Raw genomic sequence first — 22,242 nt, forward strand, 5'->3', positions numbered from 1 at the left:
GGGGACCTCCATCTACCAGGATCAGTGTCTCCTTGACAGTCCTTTAGAGGACAAGAGGACGGAATGAGGCATTTCAGGAGCTGCTGAGGTAGTAACTTTTCTACTTCCCAGTCTGACCTGATGGACCATTGGCCAAATTAAACGGTGATGCTTCCCACTCGTCACTAAAGTCTGTGCGTGGACTGGGGCCACGTGGTGATGATGGGGAAGATCCCCAAAGAACCGAATCTCCTTGACTTAGGAAAATCGATCGCTCTCATTACAGCAGCACCCTGCCAGCTTTCTGCGGTGTGTCTGCAGCCGGGAGGCAGTGAGGGGGAGGGCATCGGCTCTGGGAAGCCTCTCATAATTAAGGATGAGTCTGTTGCCTCCTGACGGGGATCCTTTCTCTCCCCCACCCTCACGCTTTCTCGGAGACTGTGGAGCAGCTTGGCAGGCCCAGGTTGCACAGAGGACGAAAGGTTATCGCCACCAGGACCTTCCTAATGTAATCCGTCTCACACCTGGCTCCTAACCCCTAACCCTTTCCCAGCCTGCTCAGGTAGTTTACACAGTGGCTTGATTTACAAAGGCATTTTCTAACAGCGCCCCCAGTGCTGAGTCGGTCCCTGATGCATCCCAGCTCTCGCTCTCTGTGCCTGGTGTCATTGGTCCTGGTGCCAGAACTCTGGCCTTGGACTCGGCGCGAGCCGCTGCCCTTCCTCCCTGGCCATTTGTGTGGAGCTGCTGTTGCAGAATGCACACTAGCTGGCGTTACGAGCAGAGCGTCCAGACCCACGGCCCTCTGAGCCGTCTCAGGCCATAATTTTCTGGCAGGCGTCTGTGTTACCGGGCTGAAACAACAGTTTCTCACAGCTGGCTTTGTGGCACCAAGTCCCTGCTCCTGTGACCGACCGCTGGTGATTTCGCTTTCTTGTGAAGGATCTGTGTTCTTCGTGCTCTGTGTCCAGCCGCGTGGGGTGATGAGCAAGCTGGGGCCCCGGCAGTACAAGGGAGGGTGCTGTAGCTTCACCCCTGGCGTCAGGCCAGATTCTCCAGCAGCTGTTCCTGGGCTGATGGGATTTGTTGAGAGCGAGGGCCAAAGACGACGAGAAGTCCATCGTGTGAATGCAGGATTGCTTCCAGATGGTTCTGGTTAAGAGTAAAGTACACCAGAATTCTTTCTTTAAGCAGAGCCTTTTTTAACATTTACAATGGTCTTGTTTCAGGGGCAGGCTGGACCAGTAACTTGAGATTGCATGGCTTACTTAGGAAGGAGAGTACTGCCTTGGGAGATAAGCTCCCTGGATACTGCTCCTGGCTCTGCCAAGGTTCTGGGGCCTTGGGCCAATCCTAGGCCTAGGTCTCTGGTTTGATAAAATACTTTCTTTGCCCTTCACTGCCAACCTCCATGTCTGGTGGTGGGAGGGCTTTGCTCTGCTTTTCAGAGCTTCTGGGAAAGACAGATTCCATTAGGAAAATTCCAGTGATGGTAACCTTTCATTTTTATCTTTTGCAGCCCTTAACTCTTTATGATTCTAGCTTGATGACACATCAGGGTAATTGTTCCCTCTTGTCTTTCCCCTGAAAGTAAGAGCAAATCAGAGGCTTTTCCCCTGGGAGCAGAGTGGGGTCCACCACCATTTTCTCCTCTTAGCATTCACTACTTTTATGAAGGCAAAGGAAAGCTTTTCTATTCTGTGTCCACTCCAGCCGAGTGGCCACTAGCCACTTGTGGCCATTTAAATGTAAATTAGTTAAAATTAAGTAAAAGTAAAAATAAATTTCCCAAGTCACACCAGCCACATCTCAGTTGCTCAGGAGCCGCATGTGGCTCGTGACTACTGAAGTGGACATTACAGATATAGATTTCCATCATCACAAAAAGTCCTAGCAGATGGCAATGCAGTCTAGATAATGTAAGGATGCGGGTCTAACTGGGGTGAGGGACGGTGCCAGGAGCTGTCTGTAACTGAACAACCCAACAGCAAAGAGTTTAAAAAAAAAAAGGCTGAGCCTGGATGGGGAGAACGGAACGGTGTGGCCACGTGTTGTGGCTTCTGGCCTCGCTACAGAGTCCAAAAGTGGGGGATGGGCTTTCCTCTCCTTTTGAGATCTTCAGGGGTATAAGTCATTGTGTTTAGGGATGACGGTCTGCAGCGATCACTCACTGGCGAGCCTGCTGGCCAGCCTGAAGGAAGACCCGTTCCATCTGCCCTGGTCAGTAGCACACCTCCCTCCTCCAGCCGCTCCCCGCCACCTCCTGGACTGTGCTGGCTTTCGGCGCTTTTATTCATCTTGCTTTTCCTTTCACTTCTTGAAGAGTATTTCAGACCCTGAGGATCGGAGTAAAAAGCAACTTCCCTTGCAACCCTTTCCTTTCTGTTCGGGGTGACCTTTATTCTCAGTCTGCAGCCTGGAGTCCAGCTCAGGGTTGAGCACTGCAGTCCCACAGCATTGGGCTTCTTACCAACCATCCAAACATCTTCTGGAGAGAAACTCACTGGAAGCAGCCTCCCAGCATGAGTCTGGAGCTGCTGGGTCGAGTTTCACAAATAACGTAGATACGCCTTCTGTCTTATTTTTTTATTGCTCTTTTCAATGCCCTCTGACAGTGCGTTCAGGCAGGCTGACAGGGAAGGGGATAAGCAGATTGAGAAATGCCACAGAATGCTTTATGAAGCCAGCTCCAGAGCTATACCCGCATTTAATATAAATTGATTTATTGAATCAAGCACAGAAGCCCTGTTACAGAAACCCCAGGCTTTATCCTCTGGAGGACCACCTAATAAAGCAGCCCCAACGGGCACTCCTCATTAGCTTTTCCACTGAACCCCAGGCAGATTTTAAAGGGAAAGTGTCCCTCCTTTGGGCTGACTCTATGTTGGCCACGCCTGTGGGTCTAATTAGCTGAGCGTTATTAGTCTTACTAGGAAAGCCTGCGTTGTCTAGCAGCTTGACTTTTGAGTTTTAAGGAGTAATTGGAAAATTCAAACCTCTTCCTCTTCTTGATTTTAATCACCTTTAACCCAGTCTTTGGAAATTTACCTGCAGATGGCCCTGATGCCCATCGTTGAGGCACGGAAGGAATTTTCCGGTCCCTCCTTGGTGTAAATCCTGACGTTACTGTTGGGCCGCAGACCTCACCGAGGAGGCTTTTTATACTCACCGGAGAAATAGCACATTTTAATTTTATAATTACTTCACGAGAAAGCAGGCCATTCCCGAGTTAAACCTGGGATTAATTTCCTCCTAGCAACTTGTATTTTCAAATTTAATGATTATGGCCACCTTGGCTGCAGCCCGATTACTGAAAGCAATCTGGAAATCTGACTTTGTGGAGAGAAGAGGGGCTTGGATGGCATTTCAGAGAATTTTAACCCCAAACCTCAGTAGATTGTAGTAGATGGGGATTGGTCAGAACGGGAATTACGTGCCTGAGAAGTCCCCGTGTTCCCAGCTCCACTGGGGCCTGGGCTGAAGGCAGAGCCGGTCAGCCTCCCGTCAGGAGGGTCCGCTCCCGGGCTCCCAGAGCAGCGATGATGAATGGTTATTTGCGAGGTGCATGTTCTGCATCTTTTCAAGATTTGCGGCTCTGGCTGTAGGAACAGCAGGGAGGAAAGCCGGCCCTGCTGCGTGTAGCACATCTCCCGACAGTGATAAATGACTCCTTGCTCCCCGCCCTCCTCCCTGCCGCCCTGCCCATGAGGCCAGGAGACGCTGAGAGATCTTTGCAAATGGTTGGAAACCAAGACAGGCGTTGTCAGGCCGCAGAGAGGAGAAAGAAAAGAGCTGCCAAACCAGCTCGCTCCCTGCTGGTCGTCCACTCACCCTTTACACGCTCCTACGACTCTCTCTGCTTTAATGATAAGTGTAAGTGTGTTGTTCCTAAAGTGGCCAAACTACTTCCAAGCTTCTCCTTCCTCCTCAGACCCTGTGAACAGTCACAACGCTTATCTGTGCCCCTTCATATACCTCCGAGAAGCGGGGTCTCTGCTGCTTCTCCGCGGTGATCATTGTTTAGGGTTGTCCAGTACATGGGGGGGAGCAACTTAGCTCTCCCAGTCATCTGGGGAAGTTTTAGGGTGTCAAGTGCTTGCCCAAATCCCTGTTAAAATAGCCAGTGTCCTTTTAGCCAAGGAACCCCAGGACCCACTCGTTTTTATATTTGACATGCCTTTACTGTACATCTGAGGCATATTAGACATTGCCTTGTAGTTAAGAACAAGGGATATGGAGCCAGACCGCCTGGCGGGGACAGTCCCCAGGTGTGGCTGGGACACATCGCGTTGCCTCTCTCTGCCTCAGTTTCCCCATATGTAAATGGGGCTAATGGCCGAGCATATGAATCAGATGGCATGAGTTAGTCTGGCTGATCGCGTTGACCGGAGCCTGGCATGGAGTAAGTGCTGTGTGTGTCTGATAATATAATCATTAGACGTTATGGAGGTTGGAAGGGCCAACAGGATCTGACCCTTGCCTCGGGAGGTTTATGGCCTAATAGTATGTGCTGAGATGCTTGTTTCTCAATTGTAATGAGAGGCTAAAAACCTAAAAGAGAAAGGAAGGCAGTTTAGAGAAGCAAGAGACTGAAGATCAGGGAGTGCTGGCCACTTCCGCTGGGCAGGTCTGTCCGACAGCTGCTGTGCCAACTTCTTATCTATGAGAGACACCCCCCCCCCCCGCCTCAGTACAGTCAGAAACCCCTCTGTCACTGGGGGCTGCTGGGTAGGGTGTTTTTTGTGTTACTTGCTTGTGGGGGTTTTTTTTTAAATCCATCCACAGACTTTCCATCTGCCTCTGTGCTGGACCTCATGAGGCACCGCTGCATCCCTCCTGAGCCACAGCCCAGGAGCTGGCTTTCCAAGACCCTCAGTGGCCAAAGCGTGTCCCCACGTAGGAAGGATCTTGTCAGATAAGGCTTTGCTCACGTCATAGAGGTGGTCAGCTGGCCCAGGAACTGGCTGGCTTTCTGGAAATTGATCAAATGATATATTTTCCATATAAATCTATTCTTAAAATCTCAGGAGTGAGGGAGGTAGATCTGTTGAAATTTGTGCATGAGTAACTAAAGCAAGACAGAATATAGGGCTTACCAAAAGGGGGTTTGAAGAAAAAAGGCCCTGTGGCTGTGGAGGAGGGAGCGGTGGTTTTGAGGAGGGGGGGTAGGGACTGGGGAGGACTCAGTGGAGAAGGTCATGTTTGAACCAAACGTCTGCAATAGGAGAGGAGTTTCAAGAGGGTTGAGGGCAGGAGGGAAGGACATTCTGAGCAGAGTATATAGCACAAGCGGAAGCCCAGGGGCATGAAAATAAGTTGTGTGTTCTGGGAATGTGGAAGCTGAAGGTAATATTCAAAATATTTTGATGGTCAACATGGAGGAATAGGCTACATTCCGGTCCTAGAAGCCCCCCTGCTGTGCCAGGCATTAATTCTTTCTCCCTCGCTTCATTGCTGCATGAGGGCCCTCTCCAGCTGCAGCGAGCGGGGGCCACTCTCCATTGCGGGGCGCAGGCTTCTCATTGCGGCGGCTTCTCTTGTTGCGGAGCACGGGCTCTAGGTGCACGGGCTCAGTAGTTGTGGCGCCCGGGCCTATCTGCTCCGCGGCATGTGGGATCCTCCCGGATCAGGTCTCGAACCCACGTCCCCTGCATTGGCAGGCGGATTCCCAGCCACTGAGCCACCAGGGAAGTCCGCATTAATTCTTTATTTACTATATCATGGGGACTTTAGGGGAGAATCCAGAGCAGCAGATGGGGGCAGTTGGGGACTTGGGACAGTCATTATTTGCTAGCCAGTACAGGAGTTTGTCAGTGTTTTCGACCTCCGTACTCACTTACTGGTACCTATCAGCTAGATAATATTCCTGATGGTAGCCTAACATAAGTGAGGGAAACTTTGAATGTCATGCTGAGGATGGTAATAACTAACATAATTTTATTTTCCCACCCTTGAGAGCTCTACACCTCTATAAAGTATGAAAATAACACACAGCAGGACAGAAATATAGGGCTGACAGTATATTTAGAAGGACATATGGTCCAATTCTCAGCCTATTTATAAGATCCTGTTTTTAAGGAAATTCCAGAGAAGTGAGTGCTAGAACAGTCCAACAAATTTCCAGGTACTGTACAAGCCTGCCAAGGAAACATTTTCCTATGTCCAACCTACACTCCTCAAGTTATAACATTTCACTCTCACCAGAGAGAGATAAAGTTTTTCTTTTCCCTGCCACCCCTTCTCTGCCCACCAGGTTTCAGAGTAGGAAATCAATGTTGCTGGTTTCAAGCTGACAATCCCATAAAGGTGCTAACTCACCATGGCTTGAGGGCCTCTTCATCAGAGTCAGCTGGGGTGCGGGTTTAAACCCCTGGGTTCTGGGCTTACCCCAGGAATCCACATAGGAGAGTTGGAGAACCACCACTCCACACCCTGAAAGATCTCATTCTACCTTCATGTTCCTCTGACCTTCAGACAAGTCAATCTAAGACTTACTCAGAGCAAGGCAAGGTCTTATGTCTGTCCCTCGCTGAAGAGCTAAGCACGCGTCTTTCTGTAAGAACTAGAAATGCTGGTAACACCTCCCGTTTCTATCCTTCACCTTGTTACTCTGGCAAAGGCAATGAGACTCTGCTGGCTCTCGGTTCAGATTCCACCAGGATTAGATCAGCTGTGCTGCCTCCCCAGTCAAATCAAGTGCTGCGTATCGTGCTCAGTGGCCTGAAGGACAGAGTACTGGGCTTTATCTATCTCTGTGGGGTGATTAGTTTAACTGTTACTTACTCATTCAGTGAACTGGGTGTTGTGCTGGGTTTTGGAGAAACAAAGAGGATAAAAATAGTCCCTGACCCCATGGTGCTTACGGTCAAGTGTAGGACAAACCCATACCCAAACCAGCAGAAGAATGTTGACCCACGAGGAAGCTTTTTCACCTGGAGTGATTATTCAATAGACTTTTTTTTTTTTTTTTTTTTGTGGTACGCGGGCCTCTCCCGTTGCGGAGTACAGGCTCCGGACGCGCAGCCTCAGCGGCCATGGCTCACGGGCCCAGCCGCTCCGCGGCATGTGGGATCTTCCCAGACCTGGGCATGAACCCTTGTCCCCTGCATTGGCAGGCAGACTCTCAACCACTGCGCCACCAGGGAAGCCCTCACCTGGGGTGATTATTAAAAACATTCCAGAATCCCTGAGGTCCTGGGCTCTGGGTGTTTTTTTAAACCTCCCTCCCAGGTGATTCTTGTATATCCTTAAACATTGACCTTGGGCAGCCCCAGTTATTCTTACCATGGCTAGGACGAGCAACAGCTCGCAGAAATGATTGATTAGCAGGCACTGGGCACACTGGGCTCCTTAGCAGGTTTGTAACTCCAGCTTCCTGCTTATCCTCCTGCTGGTGCTTGGGAACCTCTTTGTCTACCTGCGTGGACCAAAGACTGTGTTCAGGAGGGGGCTGTGGATGGGACCTGAAGGGGGGGATAAGGAGTGACGAAGCCCTTAGGTGCGAACAGTTGGTCAGAGTTGAATTGAGCCTTTCTTTTACTTTATTGGCACTTGTGCCCGTAACCTGGATAGGTAGTTCAGGCCTCAGGCACGGTATAGATACGTGGGCTAGGTCAGCAGACCATGCTCCCGGGGTATCTAACTTGCTGGTTTCTCATTCCTGTTCATCCTGAGTAAATGGTACTCCCTCCCCAAATTTGCCTAGTCCTTCTGGGTGGCCTTGGATCCCTTCGTGAAAAACTGGGCATCTAAGTGTGAAGATTTAAGGTCTCTCAATCTATAATCAACAGAACGACTTGAGAGCCAGACCTCAGGTTAAACCTAATTTTGCAGTGACCTTGAACATCCACCGTATTGTCAAGGGAAGAAGCAGTCCGAGAAGGTGGTATGTTTAAACTTGCATGCGACTGACTTCTGTAAAAACCTGGAGAGGGGTAGACCCTAAAAATTTTTATGATATACTCTGAGGATGAGATAGTAATTAAGCATTCTTGTTGCATATCATGCCATTTTATGGTATCTACACAGATCCACAGCTCTTCAAGGATGGGCAGAGGACCGTGGTTAAGAGCACAATGCACTTTGCTGCAGACCTGGAAATGAGCTTAACCTCTGTTGTTTCCTAGCAGTGTGACCTCCATTTTCTTTACTTGTGTAATGGGGTTCATGTTAATACCTGTCTTAAAAGGTTGTTCTAAAAATCATCTAAGTTTAAAAAATATAAGCGCTTAGAACAGTGCCTAGAGCGAAGCAAGTACACAATAAACGTTGGGTATATTAGGATTCCGTAAGTGTTAGGGGTGAGGTGATGGCGGAAGCTTTCACAGTTGCTGCCTCTGCAGTCCATCATCTAAAGCAGTAGGGCCACCCTGATGCAGAAGCTGAGAGCGCTATGTTCCCCCCACTGGTAATGCTGGCAGCCCTCACCCCAGGCCCGTGCTTCTTACCCTGGGGCTCGAGTAATGTGGGTGTTAGCTGAGGATTCCGGAAGAGTACAGTCATCCACAGGATAAGCATCTCATTCAACTGAAGATTTGGGGGTGGGGGAGGATATTTTTGAGCTTTGACATAAATGTTGTGTGTGTATGCTTATGCAAAATTCTCATCGCTTTTTAAGAAAGAACAGAAGACTTGAAAAAGCATTGGTGTTTACTCTAAGATACTTGAGCTCGGCCTGTTCAAGGGCACTTGAATGGAAATATTGAAAGGATGTAGCATACGTTAGCGTCCCGGTGTGTAAGTGCTTCTTCCAGGGGATAACAGTAGGACTTGGTGCTCTGGGCTACAAATCTCTACATGACCAGAGAGAGAAGCTTTGTGAGGCAGGGCTGCAAGACCAGCATGGAGGAACTGGCCTCTGCAGTAAAACCCTCTTTGTAGCAAACAGTTTGCTAATTTCTCCCCACCATTCATGGATATGGGGTCAATTTTGGTTATTTCCTGATTTGTATATATTGACTTGGTCTCATACGACATAAAGGCCGATGTCAATGAAATTCGTGTTTGTTTTAGAATGAATGGTCCCTGAGGAGGCAGAAATCATTCCATATTTGTGTGCTCATAAAACAAGGATCTCTGATTCACACCTGTGGGAGATCTAAATGTTATTGATTAGAATGTGAAGCTCTCCTAGCCAAATGCTAATGCACACCGAGTGGATGCTGAATCAGAAATCATTTCCAAACCTGAAATTTCCCTAAAAGTCATCCAGAATGTTTTGTCCTGACATATTATTTGTTCTGTTTTGCATGTGTACCTGATTGATTCTATTTTCAGTAGACTGATTCAAAGCATTTTTCTCCATGTGAATCCTTTTCCACTGCTCACCTTGGGCCCATGAGTCAAGAAATGACCCTTACTTTATTTAACTCCATATACCCAGCACCTGTGTGAGTGTCTGGCAGCTAGTAGGTGCTCAGTAAATATTCACGAATGAATCCGGTAGAACCTGTTGCTCTCATCTCCGGTCAAAGCCTGATCTCCTCATGTGGAGCTACCAGGAGCAGCTATCCAAATTCCTTTCTACACATTTCCAACTGGGAGTGGGGACCCATTTGGCGTTTGTGAAATCAGTTTGGTGTCTGGAGATGTGCATTTTAAATTAAGTTGCACTGGAGAAAAGAAATTATCAAAGTGGATACCACATGGTAAACATAAATATTGTTTTCTGAGGTGTGTGTTGGTGTACACTGGGTTAACAAGATCGATACGTGTCTTTGAAAGTCATAGAGTGTGAAACCTCTGCTCTAAGCCAGTGGATGCTCCTGGGGAACATGGACCAGTGACGTGAACGCAAGCCCTGTTGTGTCTTGCCGCCACCAGAGGCCTGGCGGTAGGAAGAGGAGTGTTTAGGCCACAAGAGAGGCATGGTTACCACTCGCAGAACGCCAGGCGGGCTCTGGTCCAGGCATACTGACGGGAGGAAGGGGAGAGGTAGGCATTTTCCCAGGGCTTGCGGGTCGGCCCTACTAATGGGTACCGGCAGGGGCGGGGGGGTGTGTTCCCTCAAGGGCAACTGCAATGTCAGGAACAGAGCTTGCCCCCCATTATGAAAAGTTTTCCTGCAGAGAGGGCCGGAAGGTTTTCCCTTTCATTGGTTTCTCTCATCACAGCCAGCCATACACAAGCTGGGCTGCACAGCACCTGCCAGCTCTCTTCAATTACATCACCAAATATTAATCACACTCTTAAATTCAAGCATGCTGTTTGTGCCTGAATCCAGACTGTTGCACTAGATTAGCACCAGCGCATCAACTTGTATATAGCTTAGGGCCTGCAGGCTTCAACTAATTTAAATGACAGTCCAGGGACCTAAAGGAGAAAATAAAGTGGCATTTGTTGGTGGAGGCTTGGCCTCACAGGGGGACTTTCCCAGGAATCAAGTAATTAAGATACCCATTGACAACAACTCCTGGCACATAAATCCAGGGACTCAGTGCATCAAAATATGACCCCGTCCCTCAAAACTCAGGTCTACAAATAAGGAAAGCCTGCTTGTATATACAGTGGTGAGCCTGTGTCAGAGAGGATGCTGCCCAGAGGCATTAGAGAGGATATTCCTAACCCCCGGCCTACCTGCTGGGTAGGGGATGTTTCTTAGCCTCTTGCTACTCGCCCCGGGGCCCTGAGCACGGCCTCTCAGCCTTACTCCCCGGCTCTGACTTAATGACCTCATTAAGTTTGGTTCACATTCACCCTCCCTGACAGTTGGGGGACATTTTCCCAGCATATTAAGATTTCATCCAAAGACAAATTTAAGAAATTTGGGGGGAATTTCTTAACTGTGAATCTTTGAAACCAGGAAACAGGACCTCTTAAAAGAAGGCATTAAAAAAATAAGAGACCCGACAAAGTACCAAAATCTTGTGTTGCCTTAAAGAAAACGCAAGCATGGATATTCGTACAGGGAGGAGGGGGCGTGGGCCGCCCACTGCAGGGCCATCTCCAGGAGCAGGAAGCAGCCTTCACTTTCTGAGCTCTGTGGTTAGGCTTTGGGCTCGACTCCTTTGCAAATACAGAGGGCTGGCAGGAAAAAGGAAGAATGAGGTGATTGCCAATCCCACGTTGCTTTTTCCAGGAAGGTCTGGGGGAGGATGGGTGTGGAGAGAGCTGAGTTGGTGGGAGAGCCGCTGTGGGTTCCGTGAATTGCTAAATTGAGGTCATGCCAAGCTCTTAAAAGCCACGGGTAGCATTTGGGCTCTCAGCATGTGTCTGTTCCTGACCATCCAGGCCTCGGTGATGTTTCATCCCAGGCCTCCTGGGATTCAAGCTTCTGTTGAGATTTGGTTGTTGGAAGCCAGAGACGGGGACCAGAGCCTGAGACGCTCTGTCTACCATCCTCCATCCAAACCTGCTCAGCCCCTCTGAGATGTGCCTCTGTCTGCCTAGGACTTAGTTTCTGTCTGGGCAAATGAGACTTCCTGGGGCTTAACCTCCCTCCTAGAAGGGCGCTGAGCTTCTAGCTGAGGGGGGAAGATTCTCCATTTGTGACTATTTCAGACCAACCCAAAAGCACCCCCTTTAGATTATTAGCTCGGAGATACCCTTCTGAGTCTCTGAGTCTCCACTTTCCAGTGGAACCATAGACCTTTCCGGATGAAAGTTGCACAGGTGCTCTCCTTCATACTTTGGTATCACTAGCAGCAGTAGCAAAAGTATGAATTGGGGTGTCTCGGGGCCTCAGCAGGAAGCAGTTTTCCTGGGGGAATGTGCTGTCCTCCTGCCTGTGGGGACCGGTCATCTGTGCTCTACCTCCCCAGTGATGAGGGACGCTTCTAAGACTATAATAGCCACCACTTAGAGTTAAATAGCACCTTATCCTTCTTCACAAAGGACCTTCCCAGACATATTTGCATTTAATCCTTGGAAACTTCCGTGAAGAAAGGCAGCTGAAGAAGCAAATGCAGTGAGGTTGCGGGACTTTGTCAAGTTCACACAGCTAGTCCACGTGAGGACTCAGCTGTAACTTCAGAACCTCTGACTCTACGCCCACAGTGGGCTCTGCCAGGCGGGGAGAATCCAGGAAGAAAGACTCCCAGGGGAGGAGAGCTGTCCAAGGCCGCGTCAAGAGGTCAGCGAGTGGAAGAATGTGACTCACTGGTGTGTGTCACTGGAGCCGCAGGAGTGGACGGTCAAGATGAGGCAGCCCCTGAAGGAAGAGGGTCGATCACAACCCTCGGAAGGGGTCACATTCTTCTTAAATGACTTTGAAGTCCCACTAAGGAAATTAAGACTTAGGGAAGCAACTGCTGTTTCCATCCCTCTTTCTAGTTAAAAGTCAGGACTTAGGAGAGAAGGGAGAGCATGGGAAGTGATCTGTGTGGATGGTGCCAAAGCATGAACGTTGGGTCCCTGGCCTGTGGATTACGAAGTCAGAGTGGGGGCTGTGGCTGGGAATGGAGGAATCCAGCAAAGATGAGAAAGAACTTTCTGAAGTGGGGACTTGCCTTCCCAAGTAGACTTTCGCCTGAGTTAATATGGAAGAAGAACATTATCTAGGTAACACCGTAGACCCTGGAGAACCACTGCACCAAAAGCTACCATTCTGGAGGTGATGCCTAGGAATTACCACGAGAAAGCGATAAGCAAGAAGATCATAAACACCATTTTTATAACTTTATGACTATCTACAAATTCGTATTGGCGATAAAAGGGAACCTAAAATTTTAATATAACGGAGTAGACAAAAATCCAAGGTATCGCTGATGGAACTCAACTCCAAATTTCAGCCCCAGAAAAGCTTGCTGTTAAGGAAGAATGAGCGGGGAAGCGTGTGCTAAAGAGGAGGTGGCAGCCTTTATTCATGTATTCATCCATTTAGCTAGCGTCTACTTTACATCCACAATGTGCCCGCACGGTTGTCGATATGAGGATAGAACAATGAATAAAACAAAATCCCTGGCTGCATGGAGCTAATGTTTTAGAGGGGGCGGCAGAATGAGTAAATTAATAAATACGGTAGTTTCCGACTGTGCTGTGTAAGTACCATGAAGAGATGAGACAAGAGCAGAGAGCATCATACTTTTAGGTGAGCGGCTGCAGAAGGCACTCTGAGGGATGCCCAGGAGCTGGCTCTGTGAGGGTCTGGAGGAAGAATGGCCCAGGAAGAGGGAAGGACGAGCCCCCGTGGCACATTTAAGAAACAGGAAGAAAGCTAGTGTCCCGAGCGTGTGGCAGAGTATGAAAGATGTCAGAGCAGTGTCAAAGATCAGACCATGGAGGGCCTCATCGCTGGGTTATATTTTAAGATGATAGAAAGCCATTGGAGAATTTTAAGCCGAGGAGTGATGACGGTGGATGAAAAGAGAAATGGCTGTGGAAGATTTGCTTGCAGGTGTCTCGGCCAGTCTGAAAATACAAGCAAAGGTTTTTCCGATAAAAATTCCAAAATGGATACAGAGATGAGACGTGTTCATCCAGGAGGAGTCGTATAATTGCTACTCATCAGAAGGGTGAAAAGACATCACTGTGGCTGCCGGGGGATCTCTTGAGTTCAAACGTTCAGTGAATGTGTCTAAAACATATACTCCAAGGAGCAGCACACAGCGAGGCAAGACCAGAGCAGGAAGGGGACGTGCGTGTGAGCGGGCATGGGCTGAGGCTTAGAAAGCAGCCGCTGAAAACAAGACTTTCTGCTTTTGTTTTGTGAATACATAAAAAGAAAATACGACAGGGCAGAATAAATCCACTGCCTGGAGTAAGTAGTATTCGCTGATTTGCTCCCTTCATCGAACATCTGTTGGGCACTCATTATGCACTGAGCAGTCTTTGAGGTACCAGGGACGTCACGGGTAGCAAAACAAAAATCTCCGTCCTCAGAGAACTTACGTGGGGGGGGGGCAGGGCACACAGGGGAGCAGTCGAGAAAATAAACAAAATAGGTAAAATACTTAAAATGTTAGGTGGCAGGAGATGCCTGAAGAAAAAGAAAGCAAAGAAGGGGAATAGGAAGTTTGGGGGTGGGGAGTGATTCTTTAAAGAAGGTCATTTCATTACTTGGCTTTTATTTCAAGTGTGATGGGAAAGCCATTGGAGGGTTTGAGTAGGGTAATGACGTTATCTGACATTTTAAAATAATTACTCTGGTTGCTCTGAGAATAGAGGTAAAGGACAAAACTGAACGGTTTTCAACACCTTCACTGCCATCACTGTAGCCGTGGCACCATCCTCTCTTGCCTAGATTATTGCAGGGAGGCCCGATGAGGCAATTGCAGTGCTGTAGGCCGAAGGAGATGGTGTGACATGAGTAAACAAAATACTCAACTCTTGTTGTGTTTCCTTCTTACTAGAGGATCAAGAAGGTGAGGCATTTTAAGCTGTTAGCAAGAAAAATATTGTAAACGTTTGCCACAAGCGGAGGCTGGATCCAGAAACAAGAGTAGGAGAAGGTAGTTAGAAGCGCGGGACCAAGTGGGTGGGGGGGACCTGGCCTGAGAGCCACAGCAAAGGAGTGAGAGGGGAGGTGACTTAGAGTGCAGATCTCATAGGATGCAGCCCGTATGACCAGGTGCTGATGGGGAGCAGTGAGGAAGGTCATCAGGAAGTAGGTAGGAGTTGTAAGGTCAAGATTCCAGAAGCACCATCACAGCCTGTAAAGTTGCTGAGAATAACGTGCAGGGGAAAGGATGGGAAAGCAATCTGTAAACCTAAACTGAAGTCCTCAGGGAAGGTGGGAGAATGCCCTGAAAGGGGAGGGAGGGGTGTGGGAGCAGATGCGGGGAGGCAGCAGGAGAGCTGCAGTCTGGAAGGGCCAGGCTGATGGGGGAGCAATCAGTGCCTCTCTCTTGCGTTAGGAGTGAGAGCAGTTGGAAGGATCAGCATCCCCTGGAGGTGGTTGTAATCTGCGGAACAACTTGGGTTCACGAATAAGTCAAGCTCAATTAGCAATCTCCAGCGTTTTGATAGGGTGTGTAGGCTGGTTGATCGTGGCAATAGTGTACACGGATGTATTTTGACTTTGTAAGGAAGTTGATGGTTTCTTCTCTTAGTATTTGGACAAGATGGAGAAATACTGTGTGGACAGCAGTTCAGTTGCTTCATAGATGGCCTGAGAGCTATACCCAAAGAGCTATACCCAAAGAGTCTAAAATTCATGACTCTGGATCAGTGTTTTCAGCCTTTCTTAGTCCTAAATCACCCCCTGCCCCACCACCCAGTAATTTAAACATGGATATCTGCCCTCTACTGTTGAGTCTGTCTTCTATGTTTCCACCAGACAAGAACACGATTTTTCAAATTGCACTTACTTTCATCCACTTGCCTTCAAAAAATGTTGATATACCCTTTGTCTGGTTAGGTTGACCTGGAGGAAGGTCTCTAATGGCTTGGTTCTGCTTAGCATTGCTGGTTTTCTCCTTCAATGACCCGGATGAAGATGGCAGAGCTGGTTATCAAATTTAACGTGACATAGCATAGAAGGAGAGCTGATTTTTTTGGATGAAAGGATTTGGATTCCGATGTCCCTTGGTGGGTTGGAACGATGGACTGAAACTGGCAAGATAACAAGGGCAATGGAGTTTTCCACTCAAAGTAAAATATTCATTGCGTAAGTGTAAACTAGAGGAAGACGATGAGTCAAGAAACCACCTCAGGTCTTTTTTCTTGTGGACTGACTGGGCTTTCGTTTGGTTGGGTTTTTTGTTTGTTTTCCCTCGTCGTTTCATTATATGACCCTAAACCACGCAGAGACGTGTACCTGCACATACCGCCAGTATAAGCTGCAGTAATGTAAAAAAGAGCAAGGTCTGAATCAAAGAAGTAATCATTTCATTCTTTTGTGGACCACATCTTAAGTGTTTTCAGTTCTGAGTGCAATTCTTTGAGGACTGTGACAAATTAGAAGGCTCCGAGAGGGCCCCTCGCACGGTATTTGGTGCTCAGGTAATAAATACTGGTTGAATGGATGGTTAGGGATGGTGCCTCAGGTCCTGTGAAGGACAGTTCATGAGACTAGGAAAGAGGAAACTTTGAGATAGCTCTCTTCAGATATTTGCAGAGCTCTGAAGTAGAAGAAAGACTAGATTTCTTTCATGTTTTCCCAGAAGACAGACCAACACACCAATGGGTGGACTGGGTCCATTTAAAAAAGAATTTCCCGGGGCTGTTCTCCAGTGGCACTGCAAAGTTCGTCCTGTAAAGTTCCTCCGACAGAGACTGTCTACAGCAGCCCATTCGATGACAGAGGCCAGGGCCAGCGTGAGGGGTGTTGAAGGAGGGATTCCTGCATTTGGGGTACAGCCAACTTAGTGACCTTCTGGTCTCCTCCAGAGCTGAGCTTCTCCTTCCAGTGGGTCCAGATCAATGTTGCCTTGTCTTTTCAGCTTTGCAGAATCAATGCTGCAAGGGAAACTATTACACTTACTTTTAAAAATGTTTAATGGAAACTTCTGAGGATACCGCCTGGAGTTAGGGAAAGCCCTTTAATTTATTCAGCCCTTTTTAAGCCTTGCATTATTTTTTTTTCTCATCTCATCCTTGTGTCAGTTGGCCTCATAAATATTCATAAAGGAATTGACCCCAAATGAGAGTCTAAATATCTTTCCTAAGCCTTTCAGTTTTGCTTTCTTGTAACAAGTAATTATTTGAATATAATCTCTGGTCAGTTATATTATTGTAAACTAGTGAGTAATCTATTCGGGGAGGGTTTTTTTTGGGGGGGTGTTGTTGTTTTCTGGCCACACCGTGAGGTTCGCAGGATCTTCGTTCCCCAACCAGGGATTAAACCCGGGCCCCGGCAGTGAAAGCGCTGAGTCCTAACTACTGGACTGCCAGGGAATTCCCTGTTTTGGGAGTTTTTTAAAAAACTTAATCAGGATTTCGGAAACCATAGGATAATATGTGAAGGAATAGACTTTAGCTGTTCATCTTAGGCCCTAAGTCTATGTCTTAGAGCTCTCACGCTTCCAACCTCTCTTATCCTCTCACCTCCCCCAGCGGAGAGGAGTGGAAGCCAAGGACACTTGGGAAGCGTACAGATTCAAGCCCACAGCCTAGACATGGACTATGGATGTAATATGAACAGCAGAAACTGAGGTGGCCCCTTAAGCTGTAGGACAGATTGAGGGAGGCCTGCAGTCTGTTGGAGAGGACCCCGTCGGACTCCTTGGCCACAGGTAAAATGACCTGGGAAGCGGTGGCTTCCCCAGCTTCCCTGTGTTCTTCCCTGTAGGCTGTGTTGGGGAACAGCTGCTGGTTTTGTCCCCTCATGGTCACCTTTTGCTCCACACAGAAAACTCCCCTTCCTTTTCTGCCAAAAGTTCCCCATCATTGCCTGCTTTTTACCCACTGAGAGGTGGGCAATAATGGTCTCATTTGAGACTCTTCAACTAGAATGAGAGACCTGCAGAGCTAAACCCTGACATCACATTTCTTTGGTGTGTTTTCTGGGACAGTCTGAGTTTAGCTTAAGGGCCGCTAACACGGGATACGGTCTTGGGAGAGTAACATAACCTCGGTCTCCTCATCTGTCAGATAGGACACTGCAGGGTCTTTGAGAGATTTTAGACATGGTACGCAAATACCCAGCCCAGTGTCTGGGCTTGTACAAGGTGTTCATTAAGTTACAGCTGCAGTCACTATTATTAGCTATCATTGATTTACACCGTCTTTAATCACGTTACCAGTTTTAACTCTTGAGTATTTTACTCTTTGTTATTTAAGACTTTAACCATGGCGGGAAGTCCGCTTACTGTCACCTGATGAGCTGTGCTTCAGACTCTGAAAGCCTGCGGAGGGGAGGGTGCTCTGCTTTCTCTCTTTATTTGTAGTTATTGACCCTGGTCATCTGTTGGGGAGGGGAGGGGAGGGGGCTCGTATCTGATTGAAAACCAACAATGGCAGGAACAGAATAAACCTTTCTTTTCCAGAGCTGTCTTTTCTATTTTCAGTTTTTTTGTTGTTCTTGAAGATGAAGAAACAGGGGCTAAAATGTAATATTAGCACTTGTGGCGGTCTTGTTCCTGTGGGTGACAACTCCAAGATGAGTGTTTGCCTTTCAGAGCTGTGGTGACACAGACTTCACGCTCCTGAAATTCTCTGCCCTGAGAGAACTCGATTACCTGGGCTTATGGTAGAGTCAGAGGACAGGTTTTTTTGCTGCATTTTCAAGCTTGTCAAGAGTGTTCGTAGCCTGTCTCCACTGAGCTCTAAGAATTTCCAGTCCTTGATTCTCGAGCTGCCACCTTCTGCCTCACGAGTGATTCCAGACTCTGTGCCTGGATCTCCAGGCCCCAGCCCCTCCCTGGGGACCGTCCCCACTGCATATCCTCCTCTCTGTCAGAACCTGTCTTCTTACTCTCCACACTTCCTCCCTTCGCTCCCCAAGCCCTGGTTGTGCCCACCGCACAGCCTGTCTCAAGCCATTACCCCCTTTCCCTTGAGCCATGTAGTCTGTCATCTTTAGGGTCAAGGTGACAGGGGGCTTATTGCTCAACTGATTTTGAGTGTTAGCTAATGATTTTGGTCTCTAGTAGTGGTTCTCAACCATGGCCGCACACTGGAATCACTTGGGAAGCTTTTAAAAAATTCCTGGTACCTGGGTCCCATCCCCAGCAGTTCAGATTTAATTGCTCTGGGATGTGACCTGAGCATCAGGATTTTTCAAGCCTCCCCAGGTCATTCCATATGCAGCCAAGATGGAGAACCACTGGTCTACAAACTCGTTCAATCCCCAAGCTGAGTGTATTCTAATAATAGCTCTGTTTGGTCCCCAAGTGACTTGGTTACCACAGTGTCTTAAATAGTTCATGGGAGTATAGAAACATCAAAGTAGCTATTTCCACCTTGTGTTAGTTTGGTAGATTTGGGGGAAGGAAATAGTATGGTTCCTTTGTCGAAAATTCAATCCATGGCATACCGCTGGGCCCACTTGACGGCAGCAGCGGCAGCAACTAGCTTTTATCAAGCTCTCAGCATGTGCCAGGCACTGGGCTAAATGCTTCCTAAGCTCGTCACATTCATCAGCCCATTTTTATCCTCACAGCAAGCCCAGGAGTTTTTGGCCTCTCTACTTAACGAGGAGACTGAGGTCCAGAGAGGCTTCTCCGCTCTCCCAGGGCTCTACAGAAAGCAGTGCTAATCTCAAGTGCAGACACGTCCAGTGCCAAAACTTCACTGTTCCTCTACCCTCTGGGAAAGAACTTAACCAAATAACTTCCTGGAAAATAAGGATGTGCCTGCTTTAGTTTTGGGGTTGAGCCCTTTTTCAATCGGGTTGCATTCTTTTGTATAGCAAGCTCCTTCATAAATTTGATGTCGGGTTCACTCCCAAGCTGCCTAGATATATCCAGGACCAGGGGGCATGTCACAAATTAATTGTTTTCATGTACTCAGGAGATATTAGTTGAGAAAAGCGTCTTGCTTCTAGCCTCTAGCCTAGCAGAACCTACCCCATCTGTTACTTAATCTTCCTGCCACTTTTCTGAGGAATTGAATAGGCAGTGCTGTGCCCACTGTGCAGAAAGGGGGACTGGTGTGCCACGTATTAGCTTTCTACTAAATACTAGCGATAGCTACCACTTCTTGAGTACTTGCTAAGTGCCGGGTTCTGTGCTAAGCTCTTCACATCCTGTGTGGTTATCCTCATTTACAGATGAGGAAACGTAGACCCAAAAAGGTGGAGCTACTTGCCCAGGGTTATACAGCTGGTAACTGGGTACCATGTTTGCTTGTTTGTTTTTTAACTTCCTTGTGAGCAAAGTCGCAAGACGTGGCCTTCGTTTGCTCTCTCACCATAGCCTGGCCAGCCTCTGCTGTGTGCGTCGTGGCATCTGGACAACCGTGTCTGGAATAAACCATCGAAGCGTAAAGTGGATTTTCTTTCTGTGTGTCGAATGGCCATTTAATAGCTATCGTGAAACAGGATTTTCTGCCAACCTTGAATATCAGGCTGAGGTCAAACAGGCTCTAAATGTTCCTTCTCCAGCCATTCCAGTACGAGGCTGCTTTGGCGTAAACAACCCCTGGAGGTGAGAACCGGCTCTTGGAGCAGTCCCCCCCCCCCCCCCCCCGCCATCCACCGCTGAGTGTTGCTGCCTCTCACAGCTCCAGATTAATGACAAGATTCCTGCCACCGCTGCTGGGGAGCTTCATTATTGCACGGACACTAAATGCTTAAGACAGGAACCTATCACCCCTGCTCGCTCATTGTGAATGTGCCAGCTCATTTTCTCTCTCTTCAAGCCTGTAAAGACTTGGTATTTTCTGGTTTGTTAAAATATGTACACACACACACACACACACATCTGTAGGGAGAATGACTGTTTATACAGAAAGATATCAGCAGTGTGGTGACCGGATGGAATCTCAGGGAAAATAAAGTACCTGGCGGGCTGTGTCAGGGCAGCAGGTCACTAATTGAGTGCAAAGCTTTTTTTTTTTAATGTTGTTTATCCCCCTACAGGGCATACAAAACCATTGAGGATGATGACTTGAAGTTTCCCCTTATATATGGAGAAGGCAAGAAGGTAGGCACGTGCCCTCCCCGGACTGAGAGAACAAGGCTCTGTCTCCACGGAGCCCGTGGTGATCTGTGTGTTCCACTCAGCAGCTCATGATTTTATAGCCTTGACAGCTTGAAAGAATATCACCTCCATCATCCTTCAGGCCTCCTGTCTTGAGGGTCCAAGGAGTGGCAGGGTTGGGGGACGGGGGTGGTGAGCATGAAGGACTAAAGTTAATTTTGTAAAAATGCCATCCCCCTTCTCAATCCATTTGAATAACTTTTCACAGTGTTTAAACACAACCACTTTCACATGCATCATCTCCTTGTGTATCTGACAACAAGCCACGAGGCAGGCAGAGCTGGCTGCCTTCTATCCATTTGGTAGATGAGGGAGCTGGGACTCCGAGGTTAAAACTGCTCAGGAAGTCACGCAGCTGGCGAGGGGTGGTACCAGATGTGGAGCCATGGCCTTCCACTTCCTTCTAGTGCCCTCACATCCCACCACGGAAGCTCAGGCTTTGCAAGGTGGCTCTTCCACTTGCCCCATGGAAAGGGGATCCAAAGTTTCACCCTGATTAAGCTATAGGATCACATGGACCAGATGCCAGGCGGAGATAGCAAAGACCATCCATCACCAGCTCCCAGGGCCTCAGTCAGAATCAAACATTGTTGAGCTTAAGGAAGGCTGTTGATCTTAAAGTGGTCTCTGAGCAGAGACTAGAGAGGGTTCCAGTCCTGGAGCAGAGATGAGGAAGCTTTGAAGCCATTTCCCGGGAAGAACAAACACCTTCTGAATCATCGCATTCTTCCTCCAAACACGAATACATTTCAACTAGGCGCTGAGAGTTCCAATTAGAAGTGAAAAATGTGGTCACATTGAAAAGAATCTTCAACTGAAATTTCTTTCAGCATTTGATAGCTTTTATCAGGATGAAGTGACTCATAAGAAAGCCGAAGGAGGCCTTCATGGGCAGAACTTGAGTGTATGTGTGGGCGTGTGCGTGTGTGCGTGTGAAAGAGAACACACAGGATTAGGTTTTGGGCTCAGTGTAGCCCAGCAGTGATTTCACTGGAAGGAGACATTTCATGGAGGGAAATGAAACAGCTATTTGATCAATAAACGCATCATTTTTCAAACTAACTTGCCCCATCCCTGGTTGAGAATCATGACAGGGTAGAGCTCTACTCCTGGTAGGGTTTCGTGTATCTTTCTGTAGAGTGGGCGCCATCAATGCACATCACTCAGCCCAGTGATCTACGCCTGCAGCTGCAGTTCTTTGTGGTGCTGAAATTCTCAGTATTACCCTGCTGCTAACCAGTGACTCCCAGTAAGCGCAGGACCACATCCTGTTGCCTTTGTATCCTTAGTACCTGTCCAGCCTGGTACTTGACACATGGCAGGCCGTCAGTAAATGCAGGAGTATTTAATAAGCTGTTCAGTTATGTTCAGTATACTCTCCTTGGCACAACAGGAAAATGGATAGATGTGTTCTTCAAAGCTAACCAGCAAAAAGATTGAAAAGAGCAAGGGTTTTCCCAGTTTAGCAAACAGTTCAATTCACCCGGACATCATGTTCCTCCAGCATTTCAGTTAATTAGGGCTTGACAGTTCTGTGATATGTATAGCTGACAAGTTCAGTCATTGTACCTGTTGACCTATTTAAAAGCCACTGTGGCGTCAGTCTGCTCCAGGCATGCCCTGTACCAAAGTAGCATGCCTCCTCTGTCCCAGGAGTCCATGATCTCTGCAGAAAGCTTTACAACACATCAGTTCTGTCTTGATCCTTTACAGGGGTTTTCTCCTTCCTCTCTGCACACGGCCT

The 22,242-nt window shown here is 48.0% G+C and overlaps 1 protein-coding gene across 3 annotated transcripts in view; it reads left to right on the forward strand.

The window, feature by feature from the left end:
* PPM1H (protein phosphatase, Mg2+/Mn2+ dependent 1H) overlaps positions 1–22,242 on the forward strand; it is a 271,045-nt gene that overhangs the window by 206,454 nt on the left and 42,349 nt on the right. For 2 of the 3 annotated variants that reach the window (XM_032645109.1, XM_032645108.1), the window contains exon 7: positions 20,378–20,441. The exons of the other annotated variant lie outside the window; for it this stretch is intronic. In XM_032645109.1, the coding sequence (XP_032501000.1) occupies positions 20,378–20,441 (64 nt within the window). The remainder of the gene's footprint in view (positions 1–20,377; positions 20,442–22,242) is intronic. 3 annotated transcript variants of the gene reach the window in all.

Source organism: Phocoena sinus, chromosome 10 (genome assembly GCF_008692025.1).
Source record: "Phocoena sinus isolate mPhoSin1 chromosome 10, mPhoSin1.pri, whole genome shotgun sequence".
NCBI lineage: Eukaryota > Metazoa > Chordata > Mammalia > Artiodactyla > Phocoenidae > Phocoena > Phocoena sinus.